The sequence below is a fragment of the Geotrypetes seraphini genome, chromosome 14 (assembly GCF_902459505.1).
Source record: "Geotrypetes seraphini chromosome 14, aGeoSer1.1, whole genome shotgun sequence".
Lineage (NCBI taxonomy): Eukaryota > Metazoa > Chordata > Amphibia > Gymnophiona > Dermophiidae > Geotrypetes > Geotrypetes seraphini.
The window spans coordinates 23,854,644-23,876,893 of record NC_047097.1 but is presented as its reverse complement, the minus strand read 5'-3'; the positions used below and the strand labels follow the sequence as shown (position 1 = coordinate 23,876,893).

The 22,250-nt window shown below is 41.2% G+C and overlaps 1 protein-coding gene across 2 annotated transcripts in view; it reads left to right on the top strand.

The window, feature by feature from the left end:
- Window positions 1-22,250, top strand: part of SLC27A2 (solute carrier family 27 member 2) — a 69,818-nt gene that overhangs the window by 32,770 nt on the left and 14,798 nt on the right. The window contains exons 4-7 of one of the 2 annotated variants that reach the window (XM_033920467.1): window positions 8,031-8,155; window positions 9,725-9,919; window positions 10,881-10,971; window positions 15,783-15,981. In XM_033920467.1, coding sequence (XP_033776358.1) covers window positions 8,031-8,155; window positions 9,725-9,919; window positions 10,881-10,971; window positions 15,783-15,981 — 610 coding nt within the window. The remainder of the gene's footprint in view (window positions 1-8,030; window positions 8,156-9,724; window positions 9,920-10,880; window positions 10,972-15,782; window positions 15,982-22,250) is intronic. The other variant, XM_033920468.1, reaches the window with a different exon arrangement.

The window sequence follows — 22,250 nt, the reverse complement described above, 5'->3', positions numbered from 1 at the left end:
AGAATAGGGAAAGAATATAATTCATACATAATATTTAAAAATGAAAACATTTCTTGTTACTACTTAGAATTCACTGTTAGTAAACATTTACTTTATTATACAATACAAACCAAAACAAAATAATAAACTCAAAAAATAAATTATACATTGGGAATTTATAATAGAATGAAATAAATTAAAACATTTCTAAAAGGGGAAATAAATTTAAAAAGATAAAATAAATAATAATGGTAGTAAATATAGTTATATATTGTAATAGCTTATAGGAGTTATATACACCTAACCTCAATATGCGTATCCAAGTGGTCATATTAAAAAGGGGAGGGAAGGGAGGGAAGGGAGGGAAGGAAAGGGGGGAAAATAATGGAGAATGGGATAAAGAAGAAAAAGGATATATTCTAAAATATTTTAAGTACTGGGAAAAACAAAATTTAAGGAAAATAATTCATATAATTTTAAGAAAAATATATCAAAAATACATAAATGGATCTTAAAATAATATCCTTAAACGTTAATGGTCTAAATCATATGATAAAAAAGAAAAAAACACTATTATTTTTAAAAAGGCAAGATGCGGATTTATGCTTTATACAAGAGACCCACCTCTCAAATATTGAATCTAGTAAACTACAAGGAGGTTGGGTCAAACATTGTTTTTTCTCACCAGCTACAAAGAAAAAAGCAGGTGTTGCTATTCTGGTAAATAAAAAATGTACTGCTACATTCAAATTAAAAACAGCAGATATTAATGGAAGATGGATAATTGTGGAAATGAATATGGGAAATACTACCATGACGTTATTAAATATATACGCCCCTAATTCGAACCAAAATGAATTTTTTAAAACTCTTCAACAATTGATTTTACCACTGGCTACTTCAAATCTAATAGTAGCGGGGGATTTCAATGCTGTTATGGATCCTATATTGGATAAAAACCCAAGTAGATATATGAAATCAATGGGCCTAGATAATTTAATACAAACTTGTGATTTAATAGATATTTGGCGTATACTTCATTTTGATGGACGGGAATTTTCATTCTGTTCTCATGTTCACAATTCTTTTTCAAGAATAGATTATATATTTATATCAAAACATCTAGCACATCAAGTAACAAAAGCTGCCATTGATCCAATCATTTTATCTGATCATGGTGGGGTATGGATTGAAATTAAGATCACAGATCAAAACACAAATAGACCAATATGGAAGTTTGATAATGCATTGCTTGCTGATCCAATATTCTGTGAAAATTTTCTAACAAAAATGAAAGAATTTTTTCAAATAAATGATAAAGATGAGATCTCTAAAGAAATATTATGGGATGCATTTAAAGCATCAATAAGAGGACAAATTATTTCTTATTCGGCATATCTTAATAAACAAAATAAAAAACAATATACTAACTTAGAAAAAGAAATAAAAAATTTAGAATTAAAACTTATAGAAAAATGGGATTATTCTACACAACAAGAACTGTTAAAACTTAAAGGTAAATACAATGAAATATCATCAAAAATGATAAGAAAAGATTTATTTTCTCAGCAGGCACTGTATTATGGAAACTCAAATAAGTCGGGAAGAATACTAGCAAATTACCTAAAAGTGAAAAAAAAGAAAACAAAAATAATTGCTATAAAAGATGAAAAAGGTGATACACTAACAAAAATAGAACCAATCTTAAAACAATTCCTAAAATTTTATAAATCTCTTTATTCTTCCGAGACTTATTTAAATAAAGAAAAAGAAGGTTTAGAATTCTTGAAACTATTAAAGGGTCCAAAAATTCCTGAACATATAAAGCGAAGTTTAGAAGAACAAATATCACTAAAAGAATTAGGAACAGCTTTGAAATCCCTTAGAGTTGGATCCGCTCCAGGTGGTGATGGTTATACAGTAGAATTTTATAAAACATTTCAAAATTTTTTATTACCCTATTTATTAAATCTTTTTCAATATCAACTAAATCAAGGTTGTACTAAAGGCACTATGGCAGAATCATTAACAATAGTTTTACCAAAGCCAAATAAAGATCCCACTTTGGTATCAAACTACAGACCAATTTCTTTAATAAATGTAGATGGAAAATTATTAGCAAAAATACTTGCGTTAAGATTGGCTAAAGCTCTTCCCCATATTATAAGTATGTCTCAAACAGGATTTGTTGCTCAAAGACATTCATCTCATAATACTAGATTAGCTTTCCATATGTTATACCTAACAAAGAAAATGAATGAGCCAACTTTTGCTGTTTCTTTAGATGCAGAAAAGGCTTTTGATAGAATAGAATGGACATTTATGTATCAGACATTGGATTGGTTTGGAATAGGTCCTGGATTCACACAAATGATACAAACACTATATAACTCCCCTTCTGCTAGATTATACATTAATAATACGTTTTCAGAAAAATTTAATCTACAAAGAGGAGTTAGACAAGGATGTCCTTTGTCTCCTTTATTGTTTGATATTGTTTTAGAACCCTTAATATTAGCAATCCAACAAGTAAAGGAGATACAAGGTATACCTCATTCGGATAAAGAATATAAAATATCAGCTTATGCTGATGATTTATTATTATATTTGAGGAACCCAAAATCTACCATTCCACATTTACTTGAACTGATTGAAAAATTTGGAAAATTTTCAGGATATAAGATAAACTGGAACAAATCAGAAGTACTTCCATTAAATATACATTGTACAAAAGGTTTATTTAAATCATTCTCTTTTGTTTGGAAAGAGGATGCAATTAAATATCTTGGAATTTGGATTACAAAAAATTTAGATGACACAATGAAAATTAATGAAAAAAATTTATTACAAAAAGTAACAGAGATGTGTGAGCAATGGAACCCTTTACACTTATCTTGGTGGGGAAGAATACAAACTGTTAAAATGATGATATTACCCGTAGTCTGTTACCAAATGGGAATGATACCAGTTTTCTTCCAAAATTCTTTTTATAAAAAATTAAATAAAATATTGACAAAATTTATTTGGCTTGGGAAAAATCCCAGAATTGCTTTAGTGTCATTACAAAGATCAATTGCGGAGGGAGGGGTAAATTTTCCCAACTTTTATAGGTATCATCAAGCCTATATCTTACGTCATGGTATGTATTGGATCCTCCCAGAACCCACTATAAATATACCAGATTGGTTTTGGCTAGAATGGAGACTTATGTTTCCATTACGTCTTAGTCATGTAGTTAGTATCACGATGCCAAGGCTATACAAAGAACATAAAATATTCATGGATACATGGAAAACTTTAAGATACATAAGTAATCTAACTCCTATTCCAATTAGTAAATCAACAACTCAAACAATTTGGTTAAACCCCAAGATCAAAATAGGCGGTTTCAAAATAATCTGGAAAAACTGGATGACAGCAGGTATTCGTATTTTAGACGACATAATAAAAAATGGTAAAATGCTGGAATTTTCACAATTGCAACATAAATTTGATCTTAATAAAACACAATATTTTAGATGGTTGCAATTGAAGCAATCCATTCAAGTAGGGTTCCCTGAATGGAAAAATCTTACTAATTATCACAGCTTGGAATTCTTGTGTTTCCAGATAAACGCAATAGGACATGAAGCTGCACAGTGGTATAAATTAATATCCGGATATATAAATAAAAAACCAAAAAATGGTCTTAGAGACATTTGGAGCATTGAGATAAAGCATCAAATTAATGCATCTCAATGGCCACGACTTTGGTCTTGGAGATTAAAATGTACGGTATCAGCATCTATGAGACAAACTTGGTTTTTTCTTTTACATAGAGCTTTATGGACCCCTACACGTTTACATAGAATTGATAGCTCTAAATCTAATAGATGCTGGCACTGTCATGTTGAAATTGGGACATTAGATCATCTTTTATTCTTCTGTCCATTCATCTTAACATTCTGGAAATCAATTTGGCCTCAAATTAATAGGATGTTAGAAAACCCAATAGCCTTGACATATGATACTATATTATTTGGAACAACAATGAGAACAAAAAGTCAAATATCATCAAGTAATAACAAACTTTTATTTATTTTAACTGGAATAGCAATACAACAAATCACATTTAATTGGAAAAGACATGACAGGTTAAATTACACTTTCTGGTGGAATTCTGTTTGTCACATATATAAAATGGAGCTTACCATAGCAACACAAAAAGGATATATTAATAAATTTCAAAAGATATGGAGACCATTAACAGATTTTTGTAATGAATGATTAACTTTTCCCAAGATAGAAATTTGATTAGAAGGGAATGGGGTGGGACTTTATTTTTGGTTTTTACACACTATATTAATGTTGAATGAATTTACAATAAAGATGTTTTTAAATATTATTGATTGAATGGGAGGGAGGGAGGGGGGATTAACACATTTAAAAGAAATTATATAAATTTAGATCTACTGCATAATATTATAAATTTTGTATAAAATTAATTTTCTAAAAAATGTTAAACTTGATAATAATAAGTGTGTTTATCAAGTGTATATGTTTAAGATTCTAATATGTATATTTAAAACACTTGTTGTAACAAAAGAAAATGAATAAAGATTATAAACAAAAAAAAAAAATCACAAGAGCTTTGTGAAGGAGTGTGAAAAATTGCAAGAGGACCTTGTGAGACTGGGCATTAAAATGAGAGATGAGGTTTAATGTGAGCGAGCAAAGTGATGCATGTGGGAAAGAGGAACCCGACCTATAGCTATGTAATGCTGGGTTCTGTGTTAGGAGTCACTGCCAGGAAAAGGATGTAGGTGTCATCGTTGAGGATACGTAAAGCAGCAGCTAAGAAAGCAAATAGAATATTAGGAATGATCAGGAAAGGAATGGAAAACAAATGTTATAATGCCCTTGTATCGCTCTTTGCTATTGCCGCAACTTGAATACTGTGTGCAGTTCTGGTCGCCTTATTTCAAAAAAGATATAGCGGAATTAGAAAAGGTACAGAAAAGGATAACGAAAATGATAAAAGGTTTGGGACAACTTCCCTTTGAAGAGAGGCAAAAGCAGCTAGGGCTCTTCAGCTTGGAGAAGAGATGGCTCAGGGGGGATATGATAGAGGTCTGTAAAATACTGAGTGGAGTGGAAAGGGTAGATCTGAATCTCTTGTTCACTCTTTCCAAAAAATAGTGGGATTGGGGGACCTGCAATGAAGCTACTAAGTACCGTATTTTCGCGGATATAACGCGCGCGTTATACGTGATTTTACGTACCGCGCATACCCCTCGCGCGTTATATGCCTGAGCGCGGTATACAAAAGTTTTTAAACATAGTTCCCACCCCGCCCGACGCCCGATTCACCCCCCCAGCAGGACCGCTCGCACCCCCACCCCGAACGACCGCTCGCACGCGCTCCCACCCGCACCCGCATCCACGATCGGAGCAAGAGGGAGCCCAAGCCCTCTTGCCCGGCCGACTCCCCGACGTCCGATACATCCCCCCCCCCCGGCAGGACCACTCGCACCCTCACCCCGAAGGACCGCCGACTCCCCAACAATATCGGGCCAGGAGGGAGCCCAAACCCTCCTGGCCACGGCGACCCCCTCCCCCCACCCCGCACTACATTACGGGCAGGAGGGATCCCAGGCCCTCCTGCCCTCGACGCAACCCCCCCCCCCTCCACCGACCGCCCCCCCCCCAAGAACCTCCGACCGACCCGCGACCCCCCCTGGCCGACTCCCCCACCCCCCTTCCCCGTACCTTTGGAAGTTGGCCGGACAGACGGGAGCCAAACCCGCCTGTCCGGCAGGCAGCCAACGAAGGAATGAGGCCGGATTGGCCCATCCGTCCTAAAGCTCCGCCTACTGGTGGGGCCTAAGGCGCGTGGGCCAATCAGAATAGGCCCTGGAGCCTTAGGTCCCACCTGGGGGCGCGGCCTGAGGCACATGGGCCAAACCCGACCATGTGTCTCAGGCCGCGCCCCCAGGTGGGACCTAAGGCTCCAGGGCCTATTCTGATTGGCCCACGCGCCTTAGGCCCCACCAGTAGGCGGAGCTTTAGGACGGATGGGCCAATCCGGCCTCATTCCTTCGTTGGCTGCCTGCCGGACAGGCGGGTTTGGCTCCCGTCTGTCCGGCCAACTTCCAAAGGTACGGGGAAGGGGGTGGGGGGGTCGGCCAGGGGGGTCGCGGGTCGGTCGGAGGTTCTTGGGGGGGGGGGGGCGGGCGTGGGGGGGGGGGGGGTTTGCGTCGAGGGCAGGAGGGCCTGGGATCCCTCCTGCCCGTAATGTAGTGCGGGGTGGGGTTAGGGGGTCGCCGTGGCCAGGAGGGTTTGGGCTCCCTTCTGGCCCAACTACACAAAGTACGGGGAGGGCGGGTGGGGGTGTCGTGGGGGGTCGGCCAGGGGGGTCGCGGGTCGGCTGGGGGACGGGCGGAGGTTCTTGGGGGGGGGCGGTCGTTGGGGGGAGGGGGTTTGCGTCGAGGGCAGGAGGGCCTGGGATCCTTCCTGCCCGTAATGTAGTGCGGGGTGGGGTTAGGGGGTCGCCGTGGCCAGGAGGATTTGGGCTCCCTCCTGGCCCGATATTGTCGGGGAGTCGGCGGTCCTTCGGGGTGGGGGTGCGAGTGGTCCTGCCGAGGGGGGAGAAGAATCGGACGTCGAGGGGGGGCATCAGGCTTTCAGGATGGGGACAGGACTTCAAGGGGGGACAGGCAGACCTTCAAGGGGGGACAGGCAGACCTTCAAGGGGGGACAGGACTTCAAGGGGGACAGGCACGGAGAGTCGGGGCAGTGCACCGAAAGTCAGGGTGAGTCGGGGCAACCAGATGAGAGTCGGGGAGGGCGAAAGGAGAGTCGGGGTGGCCAGAGGAGAGTCGGGCAGCATGCGCGTTATATGCCTGAGCGCGGTATAGAAAAGTTTTTGTACATATCATCGTGATTTCTGCGCGCTATACCCCTGTGCGCGTTTTACAATGGTGCGCGTTATATCCGCGAAAATACGGTAGTAGATTTAAAACAAACTGGAGAAAATATTTCTTTGCACATCAGGAAATTAAACTCTAGAATTTGTTGGCGGGAGTATTTGGTGAAATCAGTTAGCTTGGCGGGGTTTAGAAAAGGGCTGGATAATTTCATAAATGAAAAGTCCATAGGCCGTTATTGAGATGGCTTGGGGAAATCCACTGCTTATTCCTAGGATAAGCAGCATAAAATCAGTTTTACTTCTTGGGATCTAGCTAGGTACTTGGGACCTGGGTTGGTCACTGTTGGAAACAGTATACTGGGCTTGATGGATCTTCAGTCTGTCCCAGTATGATAATTTTTATGTTAAGGACAGAGTGGCTGAGGGTAGGTGGGAAGGTGTGTGAGAACGTGCCCATAGTGACTAATCGGATTTCATGATTCATTTTCACAAAGAAAATATGAAATTGAATGGTCACTATTGGCAGCTTTTGTGGGGAGCTTCCTGTTCTCGTGTTCTTATAAGTGCCTAAGTGTCACTGTTCATTTTCAATTTGTAAGAATAACAAACCACCTGCCAAGGTTTCAGTTTGAGAGTGTGCCAAGTGTGTCTTGGTCTGTACGCCAGTTGTAGTAACCTATATTTGTTGTATATGTTGCCTAGTTAGTTACTGTTTAACAATAAATGTCCATTTCAAAATCTCTGCTGCTTGGTGTTTCGGAGTGCTCGATTGAAATTTGTTCAACCTAGGAGGTACTTGGCTTGAAAAAGTTAGAAACCTCTGCTTTAGAACACACCAATCTTTTTCTTTTTTTTATGATTTGGGTTTTTATTGTTACTTGCAGTTTTGTTTTGTTTTTAAATTTTATAAATCCATCATGCGAGTATTTGCTTGAGATTAGGATAAAACTTGTAGCAAAATAAATTACAGACCAAAATCAACAAAGTAGACAACTTTTCCAGGTCTGCTAAATGAGAGGAAGCAGTCCATTCGGAAATATGCAGTGCCTTGCAAATATTTTCACACCCTTATACTTCCCCCCCTCTTCCCCCCCATTTTTTTGTAGTTTAATCTCTCCTAACTACATTTTCCTATTACCATTAGGTGCCACATGTGCTTTGCGTCAGAAGTTTTCAGCCAGTCAGTTTTGGGACGACTGCAGAAAATACAATGTGACTGTCATACAATACATTGGAGAGGTGCTTCGATATTTATGCAGTGTCCCTAAGGTATTTTCATTACAGTACAAACTGTTATGGGCTTCTTAAAAATCTGTAACCAGCATATAGTAGACGTGAAGACCCATTTTACGTGGGATGTTGAGATTGGAATTCAGATCTCTAGGTCAGAATATGCTCAGTTCCGGTGATATATGATGAAAGGCTCTGCTGAATACAGAGTCTTTTGTAAAATACCAAAAGGGACATGCAGGTGTGCATGCACAGCAAGAAGAGACATGTTTATTGAAAGCTTCTATACCACTACTAATGACTGGGGAGTCAATTCAGAGCAGTTTACATAAGCTGCTGGAATAGTATTACAATACATGTCAGTGAGGTTTTTTTTAGATGGTTTTCAATACAGACACATTTATACCCTAATCAATCATCCTATATATATATACACATTTATACCACATGTTACAAATCTACATGTATTAATTAAAAATGAGCAGCATCAGCTCAGCAGCTTCCACATGGAAGTGGTGATTTTGCAACTTCCCATGTATAGCTGTCTCATTCTACAAACTTGTATAAATGTACTTTATATTTACATCAGTGTTCTCCCTAGGGCCTTTTAGCCGGGCACTTCACCCGGCTAATTTAGATGACTGCCCGGCTGTCATCCGATCGCAAATCCTGCTGCTGCCATTGCTGCTCAACTTTTTTTTTTTAAACCCTCTCACTGGCTTGGAGATTTCCTGCCTTAGCTCGTAAGCAAACTCATGCTCTGGGGCTCTAAAAGTGTGCGTGCCGGCTTCCCTTCTCTTCCCTCCAAAACCAGAAGTTACGTTCCGGGGGTGTGGGGGGGTGGAAGAGAGAGAAGGGAAGCCGGCACGCACATGTTAGAGACCCGGAGCATGAGTTCGCTACAGGTTAAGGTCAGCAATGGAGGGAAGCTTACAACTTGCTGCTCTTGCTTGCTTTGGGCCTTCCTCGCTGCCGGGTCCTGCCTACTTTCTGTTTCTGTGAAAGCAGGATCCTGGCAATGAGGAAGGCCCAAAGCAAGCAAGAGCAGCAAGTTGTAAGCTTCCCTCCATCGCTGACCTATGGAAGATAGATCAGCGATGGAGGGAAGATTACAACTTGCCTAGTGACTCTGCCGACAGGTGTGTGAGATGGGAGGGATGGGAAGAGAAATACTACTGCACCCAATGGGGGGGAGGAGGAAGATAAATGCTGCTGCACCCAGTAGGGGGGAGGTAAATGCTGCAGCTGCACCCAATGGGGAGGGAGGGGGAAGAGAAATGCTGCACCCAATGGGTGGGGAAGGGAAATGCTGCTGCACCCAGTGGGGCAGAGGGGGACGAGAAATGTTCTGCTTCTGCACTCAATTGGGGAGAGAGAGAGGGGAGAAGGAAGACCAGGGAAGAGAGAGGAGAGGAAAGAGATGCCAAGACCATGGGAGGGAGGGAAAGGAGCTACCAGACCATGGAGGGGGGGGAGAGAGATAATTTGACAGGAGTATAATAAGGGTTTGTTTGGGTTTTTTTAACGTTTATTGCATATAAACGTTAACTAGTCATTTCTTCATTATAAGCTTTTGTTTTCTGTTGTCTTTGCTTTCTGTCATTGCAGAAAGACAGTGACCGGAATCACAACGTCAGGATGGCAATAGGAAATGGACTGAGGGCTGATGTGTGGAGGGAGTTTCTCGAGAGATTTGGGGACATAAAAATCTATGAATTTTATGCTGCAACTGAAGGAAATATAGCTTTTATAAACTATTCTCAGAAAATTGGTGCAGTAGGACGAATGAACTACTTTCAAAGAGTAAGAAAACCATTTCTTTTTGCCACAAGTTCTTTGACTGAATATTTTTCAAATGTCTTATACAAGCATGGAAGGGTATGTTCCAAACATAAGCTACACATTGTAAGGATAACATTTTTTAGTACCCAGTGACATGTGCAAGAATATGGAGACTTTATATTTACATTGTAGCCTAAACAATATGACTTATGTATTTAGGTAGGAGTTTGTTCATAGAAGCTTAGGGTTACCAGACTTTTGGATTTCCCTGAACATGTCCTCCTTTTCGAGGACACATCTGGGGGTCCGGACGGCTTTTCAAAATCCGGCACTTGGTGTCCGGGTTTTGAGAAGCTTCAAGCTAGCAATGATGTCAGGACAGCATCTGCGCATCCTTGGATGCAACGCGGTGACATCACTTGCATCCTTGTGTGTGACATCATCGCATCACACCAGCGCATGCTTAGATGCCCTCCCAACAAGTGAGCAGGTTGAGGGGGTGTGCCTGGGGGATGGGGCCATGGGTCTGGATTTTTGTTCCCAAAAATCTAGTAACCCTATAGAAGCTACATAAAGAATAATTATAGATATACTCAAAAAGTAACTGAGAATAAGAAACCAAAAAGCCTTGACTGTATAAGTTTTTCCACCTTTTGTCATAACACACCCAAATTAGTTCTGGTTCCAAAACCTGCTTTAACAGGTCCTATAGGAAAGATAAATAGTTACTTTTGTACAGTAACAGCTGAGCTTATTTGAGTACTAGGTTATAGAGTCAAGCTATTTGTGTTGCAGAAATTGAATTTGAAGCAAAGGTCTACTTGTCATTGTTAATGGATTTTAGAAGTGTGAATGGCAAATTTCTATTAGCAACTGAGAGCTCAGAAAATTGATAATGGCCTTTAATGATGGACCCAATGTGCTATAAAGTTTCATACTACTATAATTGTCTATATTGACTATTAACTTATGCTTTCTCCAGAAACTAATACAGTACCATCTTATTCAATACGATGTAGAGAAAGATGAACCCGTTCGAGATGCAAATGGACACTGCATAAAAGTTAAGAAAGGTACTGTCCTTTCCCATTTTCCCCTTAAATGCCACTGATAAACTGACGTACATTTTGTTTTTAAAATTACTTCTAATAAGGGTTTTTTAGAGAATCGGAGAAGCCTAAGCCAGTTTAAATTTAAGAGGCCCCAGAGTTCTGAAACTCATAATTTAGAAAAATAGATACAGAACAAATAAATAGATACAGAAAGTTAAGGCATATTTTTACTCTAAAAGTGCACATCTTGTAATCAAGGAAAAATTCAGTAGTCAAAATAATTGTGTTCAAAACAATATTAAACACATTTTTCCAAACAGAAGCTCCTTTTTGTATGAGGCCCAGACCAAATGGCACAGTAGTGCCCCCTTCCCCCCACCTCCCAATAGGCCCTGCATATAATTAAGAACCTGGGAAAATAAGAATGCCATCTCCGGATCAGACCCTGGGTCAATCAAGTCCGGTGATCCACACACGCGGAGGCCCTGCCAGCTGTACTCTGGCATAGTTTTAGTTTTAGGAACATTTTTTAATTTTTGTTATAGTGAAACTCCTTAGTCAGCTCTTTGTCAGAGCAAAAACGAAAAATGCTGGGGTCCAGAGCAGAAACATGGATGGGAACCCTAAAACCTACTTGCAAGCTATGCTTCCCTCAGTTTCAGGTAGGCATGAGACTAGAAAATGACACAGGGACAAATTTTTCCCCATCCCCTTGGGTACTCATTCTCCCATCCTGTCCCGGTGAGTTCTGTCCCTGCCCCTGCCCCATTCCTGCAAGCTCTGTCCTCATCTGCACAAGCCTCAAACACTTTGAAATCCTAAGTAGCGACATTCTAGAGTTCAGATTGTGATGTCATAATGCCTCATTCCACCAATGCCTAAACTCCGGCCACATTTGCACAAGCTTCAAACGCTTTAAAATCTTAAGTGTTCGAGGCTTGTGCGGTTAAGGCAGAGCTTGCAGGAATGGGACAGGGACAGCAACAAAACTCATGGGGACAGGATGAGGAAATTGAATTCCTGCAGGGATAGGAAAATTTGTCTTCGTGTCATTCTCTACTTGAGACTCCTGTGGCAGAAGAACACGGGGCACATACCCTGATTCCTCCCTCCTTGCCCTCCTCCATCAAACTCCAGCCCTGCTGTTTTTTTTAGGATATTTTGCAGGAGCTAATTTTATGAGTAACTACTCAAAGTCCAATATATTGCCTTATTTTATGCAAGTTTTGAATAACTGAAGTAACTATAAACGAACAGATACGTAAGTGCATAAATATTCTGATTTTGTTTTAAATGTTGGACTTCAGATTTTAATTTTTTTTTTTTTATGGATTTACAAGGAATGGATCTGGCAAGAGTAAAACCTCTCTACTCAGGTTTACTGTGCATGTAATGGTCTGGCATATAGTTTATGTATAATTTGATGATTATGGTTTATAATTTTGTGGCACGATGGATCACTGGTCTGATCCAGCAGCGGCAAATCTTATGTTCTTAACCCCCATCCCCAGTAGCACATTGTAGAAGGTGTGCATGTGTATATTGCAACTTACCCAAACTAAGGTTCTGAGAGTGCCTGCCTGCATATCACCTGCATCCAGGTGCACTCCTCCAGTAGGTCTGCTTTTTAGATGTGAATACCTGTGTGCAATTTTATGAGCCCATTTTGTGTGTAAAACTTTCTTCGCTTGCAAAAAAGCCTTACAAAATTACCCACCATTCTATACAGTTGCGCACACAATTTTGCAACTAGAATGAGATCGACTTTGCCCATAAGTTTAAGCTAAAGAACTGCTAATTGGCATTACAATTCATGCATGAAGCTACCCCTAGTCAGTCATGCACACAACTTCCAGAGTATGCAACTGCAGGGGGCGTGGACCTGGGAGAGGCATGAGCAGTTCAAGGGTGTATAGCAGTTATATGTACAGGTTATAGAATACCTTCAGCTAGGCACAAGCATTTACGCAAGTTAGGTGCACGAATGCAAACTTAAGACTAATATTCTGTAATGGCAATTGCATGCAGGGTTGCCATTAGAGAATGCATTCTTAGGGCACCTAAAAAAATTGGCACAGACTAGAACAGCACTTAGCATGATTCTACAATTTATTTAATTCAATTTCTATCCTGTCCTCCCAGTAGCTCGGAAAGGGTTACAAGCCAAAATTCACAGTGGAATACATTTGGACAGTACAATGACTATACAGCAACTTAAGCAGAGGTTTAGAAGAACAAAGAGGACAGATTGAAGAGGGGTATTTAAGGGTTAGAAAAGTTAACAATGTGTAGTCTCCTGAATACAAGCTTAGAAGGGCAGAGATTTCCGATCTGCTTGGGAAGGGGTATTCAGGGGAATTCCTGAGGGGAGAGCTGAGAAATGGTTCTAAGGAATAGCAATTAGAGATAGAAGTGAGGGAGGGGTGGAGGGATTGATTGCAGCTGGATTTTAGTTGAAAAGGAAGGTCTTCACCGCTTTCCGGAAGGTCATCAATGAGTTCTGTAACCAAGTTGTGCGCACCTTTTTTATAGCAGCATCCCACAAACTGTTGTTCTGGGGGTTTTTTTTAGCTCCAGCACACTAATGGAGCAAATGGTGTTTCTGTGGCACAGAAAAAAAGATATGTGGCCCTGCCCCAGCCGTGCCCTGCTCCACCTCCCCGAGACCCACCCCCCACTCAAACCTCATCTCATCTTCCTTGAGCTTGGGGTTGCTTCTAGAGGACCTCTGAGCATGCGCAGACATCAACGCGATGATGTCATCACATTGATGTCCACGCATGCTTGGAGGTACTCCAGACACAGCCCTGAGCTCAGGGAAAATGAGATGAGGCATGGCGCCGGAAGTGACGGAATCGTGTACACGTTATCTGTTCTTGAATCCCTGGCAGCACACCTGGAATCTCTTTGCTGCGACACACAGTTTTCAATACATAGAAACATGAAGGCAGATAAAGAATGGCCCATCTAGTCTGCCCATCCACAGTAACCATTATCTCTTTCTCTCTCAGAGGCCCTTTTGAATTCAGACACAGTCTCTGTCTCCACCACCTCTTCCGGGAGACTGTTCTATGCATCTACCACGCTTTCTGTAAAAAAAAAAAAAAAAAAGTATTTTCTTAGATTACTCCGGAGCCTATCACCTCTTAACTTCATCCTATGCCCTCTCATTGCAGAGTTTCCTTTCAAATGAAAGAGACTCGACTCATGTGCATTTACATTACATAGGTATTTAAACGTCTCTATCTTACTCCCGCTTTTTCCTCCAAAGTATACAGATTGAGATCTTTAATTTGTCCTCATACGCCTTATGATGAAGACCACATACCATTTTAGTAGCCTTCCTCTGGACCGACTACATCCTTTTTATATCTTTTTGAAGGTACAGCCTCTAGAATTGTACACAATATTCTAAATGAAGTCTTATACAGGGGCATCAATGCCACCTTTTTCCTACTGGCCATACCTCTCCCTATGCAACCTTGCATCCTTCTAGCTTTCGCCGTCGCCTTTTCAACCTTTTTGGCCACTTTTCATCACATACAATCACACCCAAGTCCCGCTCTTCCGTCGTGCAGATAAGTTCTTAACCCCTTGAACTGTACCGTTCCCTCTGGTTTTTGAAGCCCAAATACATGACCTTGCATTTCTTAGCATTAAATTTTAGCTGCCAAATTTCAGACTATTCTTCAAGCTTCGCCAGGTCTTTCTTCATGTTGTTCACACCATCCGGCGTGTCCACTCTATTGCACAGTGTCTATCTCAACATCAGTCTTTCTACACCTGCGTTCTTCAATGCAAGGCTTGAAGGTCAGTGGCTGGGCCCATTCATACTCTGATTCTTCCCTCTCCCCTTAAAGAATGACATGGAGATAGTTTCCCGCGGGGGTGGGGACAAATTCTGTCACCGTGTTACAGCCTTGACACAATCATTTATGGCATTAGCTTTTCACTAAAAGTCTGAACATTTCTGTATGCATCATCCCCGACCCTGAGGAAGAACAAAACGTGCCGGACCGGAATGAGGCAGTAATGTTCTAAGCTAAGTAGCACTTTAAATTTTCTATATGAATCACTGCCCCAGTGATCACTGACACCCCCCCCCCCCCACAACACCATTAAAATCAGAATAAAAACATACATACCTGCCTCCAGAACATCAGCACCTGGCTTAAGAAAGTCTAGTAGAGCAGCACAGCAGCTTAAGTAGTCTGGGGCTATTGGGGTTGTAGACAGGTGGGTCTAGTAGGTTTTGGGGCTCTCATCATGACCTATAAGGGAGTTGTGGTGAGATGTTTATGTGGCACCCTTTTTGTGAAGTTTGCAGCTGTGCCCTATAAGGTACCCCACTACTGTGTTGCCATGTCTGGGTGTCCAGTCCATCACTTTGCTAGCCCCTCCCATGTCCAAAATGTCTTGTTCTAGGCGTTTTTGACTTGGACAATTTTTTGGACGAGAATGGGGTATAATTAGCAGTCTGGACGTATAATTAGACGATTCTTAGAAAAATAAAATATTTTGGACGTATTTTTTGGGAATGGACTTTAGACACTGCTGACTTTGGGCAACTAGCGACTTAGGCCCAAAACGGACTTAAACATATTTTTTTTATTATGCCCCTCTGAGTTATAGAATGAGGAGGCAAATGTACTATTCAGAAATATTTCATAAAAAGTGTAATGGGGGGTGGAAGGGGGGGGGGAATCTTGCATTCTAGTCTAGCTCCAGAAAATAGAACACGATTCCAACCATCTTAAGTGGCGTTACATATTTGTAATATAGATTCTTTGTTAATGCAAGTGATGTAAAGTAACTTTTTTCTTTCTTTGAAGGTGAACCAGGACTGTTAGTTAGCAAAATTACAGCATTGTCTCCGTTCAGTGGTTATGCAGGAGACCAGAATCAAACAGAAAAGAAGAAGCTGAGAGATGTCTTTCAGAAAGGAGATCAATATTTCAACAGCGGTGATCTCTTAATGATTGACCACGACAATTTTATTTACTTCCACGACAGAGTCGGAGACACTTTCCGGTTGGTGGGCTAGCGTACTTACACGTATCCTGTCCGATAGTGGTATAAAAAGTGCACAGAGTCACTGTCTTTGCCCAAGGACACAACAGTGAATGAAGCTTGAATAATAGGGCCTGTTCGGGCCATTAGTCAATTAATCCACATCTCCCTTTCATTCTAATATTCCAGCAAAAAATTGCTGCTGAGGGCTTGTGATATTCTGTTTGGTCTTAGTCTGATTTGCAGGACAACATAGTACTGGTGATGATAAGGAACTTTAAAAATAAATAAATAAATGTATTTCCATTCACAGTCTTGTATACAAACATAGTATAACGCAGAACAACATAATTATGAAACACGCATAAAGTAAATCTCATAATCTCTTAAAATTGTTCCTCAACTTTGCATAGTTCACACACTGCATACTATTTTAGTGAAAAGGCTTCTTAAAATAAATGGGCATTTTAAAAGCTTGCAAAATGTCAAAATATGCAGAACCTTGTGTAATTCAGTAGGTAAGGAATTCCTTAGGTGTGGACCTCCCTATTTGAAGTGCGCTGGAGTGCAATTCTGTGGACTCTCCTGGTGGTCAAACCTAATAGCCAGTAGCAAAGGATGCTTGGTGCAGATCCTGCATCATTTTGATAGCCCCTCTCTGAACAGCCTCCAGAACTGCATATAGAATGCCAGGTGATGTCTCACCAAGGATCTGTACAGTGGTATAATCATATCCTATTTTCTACTTTTTATTCCTCTTTATATGTACCATGACATCTCTCCAGCTTTGAAAACTGCTTTGCCATAGTGATTTGCTAAATTATAGTCATCTGTTGTGGTTCAGAGGGTATAGAAGTCTTGGCAAATGGGTTATGCATCCCCATCCGCAAATTTGTGTAGAAGCAGTTAAATTTTCTTCGACTTCACCTTCTGCTCTGGGCTGCACTCCAGCTCCTCTTTTACAACGCGAGTTTGAAGGTAGTTTTCTGATCAGTTAGCGTAGCAGGGTTTTAAAAAGGTTTGGATCATTTCCTAAAAGAGAAGTCAATAAGCCATTATTGAGATGGCTTAGGGAAATCCACTGCTTTATTCCTAGGATAAACAGCATAAAATCTGTTTTACAACTTGGGATCTACCTGGATTGACCACTGTTGGAAACAGGATACTGAGCTTGATGGGCCTTTGGTCTGGCCCAGTATGACAATTCTTATGTTCATATTTTTGGGTATATTTTCTGGATTGTGAGGTTTTTGGTGCTGCAAAGGTTCCCAGTGCCATTGGGACAGCTCTGACTGCAAGAAGACACAGACTTTCTGGACTGAGTCTGTAACTAGCAGGGCAACCCTTAGGGGGGGAACCTGCCTAGCCAGCCTGCACTAACAATTTGGAGGCTTGAGGACTGTTGCCCTTGTAGCAGAGTTTGCTTGTGGTTATCTAGAGGGCTTTTGTGGGTGCCGGCTGCATTTCCCTCCCCCATCGACACACTTAGAGAGCTAGGGGGTTTGAGATCTCAGTCACATTTATTTTTTGACTGGCAGCCTGAAGATACAAATTTTTAGAGCCACTTAACATCCTTGTCTGCGGCAGAAGTCTTCTCTGTACTTCAGCTAGAGTCAACTAAAGCAGTAACTGTAAGTATAGGCTATTGTAGCCTATGTGAGACATCGGGGGTAGTTTTAAATTGCATTGTTAAGGGCTGTGGCTTCCTTTAGGTTCATCCACCTCTTTAAAAAAAAAAAAAAAAAAGCCTTCCCTGAATTTTTTTTTGAACTGTAATATTGCTCTCTTGGGCCATTTTTGGTGCTTGAACACTGCCACTATGGCCATCTTGGATTCTTCAGTCCAACTCAATCTGTTTCAAAAACACATCAATTTGGTTCAAAATGGATACCGATGGACTCCTTGGGCTGTTCTACCCCTATATCATGGCAGATTTGCACTGGATGGCCAAAAGAGGAGCATCCATGTACCATGAGTCATGGAGCATATGTTTGGGGGGAGGGGCAGGACAGGAGCTATGGGCTTCAGCCCACTTTATTCCCTCCAAGGTCATGAATTAACCAGTGGCTCGGTCTATGGGTCAAAAATCCATCTTGGAGCCTGGTAATAGCAACTTGACATCTGTGGTGAAGGGCTATTCCACAAACATCCCTGGGCTCTTGACATCTGTGGTGAAGGGCTATTCCACAAACATCCCTGGGCTCTTTGGAGAATCCTGGGCAGGGATTTACCCTTGATTTTGTGAGTCTGATGTTTGAAGCCCATCGAAATTTTATAGAGGTCTGTCAGCACCATCTGAGAGCACTCCAGGGCTTGAGCAGGAGGTTGTACCCTCAGAGCATAGTTCCCCCTTTTGTAGTGTCATGCGCATGATCCAGAGGTCCAGTCAGTAAAGGACTAGGAAGATTGGGACTTGGATTTGATTCCTTTGATCCCCAAAAATGAATCTTCAGTGTTGGAGGATTCAGGGTTTCGGGTGGACCATGACAGCCATGGATCAGGGGGAGGACCGACGGTGTGCTGCCTTTTTAAACCAGTGGATTTGCTGGATATTACTGCATAATCATTGCAGGAACTCAAGCTAGAACCTGTCATGAGCGGTTCTAAGGATCTGACCACATTCTTTCCCTTGCATCCTTATACAGAGCATCAGGAGGACCCCTTGCAGGTTGCCAAGACCATGGCAAAAAATGTATCCAGTGGCTCCTGACTTTCAGCAGATGTTTGTACGGCCTACCAAGATTACCAAGAGAACTTCACTCACCAGTGAAGGGAGAGCGATATTAAAGGATGTGCAAGATTGCAGGGTGACTTTAGTCCTCAAAAGGCAGTTTGAGGCCTTGGCATTGGGTCTGAAGGCGGCAGCAGCGGTTTCCTATGTTGCACATGTCTGCCATACCAGGTTACATTGGATTTCTTTGTTGGATGACATTTACCCTCAGTTATTAATTGCCAGGGTGGATTATGTGTAAAATTCTGTATATGACATTTTTATAATCATGAGCATATTCGGTCTCTTCCTGTAGAATGCTCTGGATTAGGCAGTGGGTTGGAGATTCGGCTTCCAAGGCCACTTTGAGCAAGGCTACCTTTTAAGAGCCAAATGCTCTTTGGAAAAGGATTGGATGATCTCATGGCCAGTATGTTGGACTGTTGGTCTAAGTCTTTGCCAGACAATGGATCTCTGACCTTGAGAGGGACAGGTCATGGTAATTTTCGAGGTTCTCTAAGGAGCCTGCTAAGGGCTGACGAGATCTCAGAGATCATATTATGGCTCATGTCAGATAATGGCAGTTCCAGGTGGGCTCAGTTCATTAGTTCCTGCCCAGCAGCAGTCTCCAAAAAGGCCCAGTATTGTACCTCCACTAATAGGTGGGAAGTTGACAGCTTTCTGGGAGGCTTGGGTGCAGATATGCTTAGACCGCTGAGTATTAAACATTATTAGATAAAGATACAAACTAGAACTCTTGTCTCCTGTGGGACTTGTGGACTCCCCAGTTGGTTGGTTAGAGAAAGTAGTCAAAGTGCAAGCAACAGTGAGAAGGCTAGTAAAGCTAAGAAGAATCGGGCTTGGGCAGATACTCCATATACTTTGTTGTGCCCAAAAGAGACTCGGATGATTGGAGACCAATTCTGGATCTGAAGTCAGTAAATGCAGCACTAAAAGTGCCCTGATTCTGCCTGGAGACCATCCGGTTGGTCATTGCAGCGATGACACTAGGGGAATTTCTAGCCTATCTTGATTTGACAAAAGTCTACTTGCATATTCACATCTTTCCAGACCACAGGATATTTCTGAGATTTCTTGTGCTAGGAAAACATTACCAGTTTGCAGCACTGCCCTTCAGTCTAGTAACAGCACCTCGAATCTTCATTAAGGTGATAGTTGTGGTAGCAACACACCTATGCAAAGTGGGAATTCAGGTGCAATCATACTTGGACAATTAGCTGCTCAGAGCACCATCCAAGACCAAGGGCAAGAAAGCAGTGGCACAAGTGGCTGGCTCATCAGTTTCCAGAAATGTCACATGGAACCGATTCAATCCCTAGAGTACTAGGGATTTTGGTTCAACATGGTAGTGGGTCATGAGTTTCTACCAGAGCCACGCAAATTGAAGTTAACCCACCAGATTTAAAACATTCTGGTGATGCAAACACCTAAAGCATGGCACTATCTGTAGGTGCTGGGTTCGATGATAGCAGCCATAGAGATGAAGTCTTATCTACACCCGCTAAAGGACACATTGTTGTCCCGCTGGTCTCCACAGAAGGATTCTCTCCAAATGCCCTTGTCCTGGATGGAGGAAGTGTGGCACAGTTTGTGTTTATGGCTACAGTCGGAGACACTGGCCAAAGGCCTACCTCACCATAACTTCACAATTGTACAGTCATAAAAGCACCTCTGGGATATCCATCAATGTTAATTCTGATTGACATTCAGGTAGGTGGTTTGTTAGTTCCACCTGTTCTTTTTCTTTTGTCTAACATGTTTTGTACCATGTGAATTGTTCCCCAAAATACTAGGACTGGGGGGTGGGGTGATGAAGCTACTAGGGGAGGGGTGATGAAGCTACTAAGTAGTAGATTTTAAACAAACTGGAAAAAATATTTCTTTACACACTGTGTAATTAAACTTTGGAATTTGTTGCCAGAGAATGTGGTGAAATTGTTTAGCTTAGCAAGGTTTAAAAAGGTTTGGATAAATTCCTAAAAGGGAAGTCCATATCATTATTGGCAATCATATTAATCACACACTATGTAACAAAATTTTTTTTTATTTTTTTTTTATTTTGTTCCTGGGTGATTAAGTGTTCTTCCTTAATTTTCTTTGCCATAAAAGTATAGAAAATGACTATAATTTCCCTCAAACTTTGCTTTTCTGACCAGGACATTGATATTTTAAATATTACCGTTTTTGCAGCTCATCTAGGAACATCAAAGCCGTACTGCCCCATAACATGAACTTGCCTCTTTCACTGATACACTCGATGCACCTCAGAAGATTACAACAGCATCAAGACCTTACTAGGTGCCTTGAAATATGATGTGGGAGTTCATATGATCAAAATAGTAGCATTCCTAATGGGTCTCCAAGGTGGTTTTTTACCAAGTTTCCTTGCTATCTCTGCCTTTGGGACAGCAGGGTCACAGATGCACTTCCAAAGGTGGGACTGGCCACAGCACATCGCGTTCTCCGTAGGTAGAAATAACATCAAATGGGAACCACTGGTGGACCCCTGGAAGGTGCTAATGCCACCACTGCATATCAAATTGGGCCTAATGAAACAATTTGTCAGAGCTCTAGATAAGGAGTCAGCAGCCTTCAAGTACCTTCAAGATCTCTTCCTTAATCTGTCTGAGGCAAAAGTCAAAGCTAGTGTCTTCATTGGATCACAGGTAAAGGAGATTCTGGAGTGCAAGGAATTTCTCAAGAAGCTAACTAGGAAGGAGCCTTGTCACAGTGGTTCGGGGCTTCTTGGGTAATCACAAGGCCGAAAACTATTTGGAGTTGGTTGAGAATCTGGTGAAAAATTACAGTAACATGGGCTTTAGGATGTCTCAAAGTCCATATCCTTGATGCTCATCTTGAGACATTCATGGAGAACATGGGAACATACTCAGAAGAGCAAGGGAAGCACTTTCACTAGGATATACTGGGCTTCAAATGCTGCTACCGAGAATGATATAAGGAGAACGTGATTGGAGACTACATCTGGGGGCTGATTTGTGAAAGTGACTTATAATACTCATATAATCACAAATCTCAAAAAACTATACTTACTTCTTAATCTTCTGTGGTCATTTTTGTATAACTTCAATATAAATATGTTGTGCTTTTTATGACTTCATAAGAATGAAAAAATGAAAATTTGGCATTTACACATTTTAAATAGGTAAATCACAAAATTTGACTATCCTGATCACAAAATCAAAGATTTATGGAAATAACAGGCATTTTCTGTTTTTTTAGTCATAAGCAATTGGGAAATTACACTTCAGCCCAGGAATAAAAACTGTGTTACATAGTGCAAATTCATAGTTTCATTTTCAACATCAAAGTTCATTTCACAATAGCGCTCTCTTCTCTAACATGTATATTTTTCTCCCACATTCAATAACGTTTTATTAATTTCTTAATCATTATTATGGCATACAGACATCAAATTCAAAATAATTTAGACAAATTATTATCCTCCCCCTTTTTACAAAAGCGTAGCACGGTTTTTAGTGCCAGCCTCAGCGGTAACTGCTCTGACACTCATAGAATTCCTGTGAGCGTAGGAGCTGTT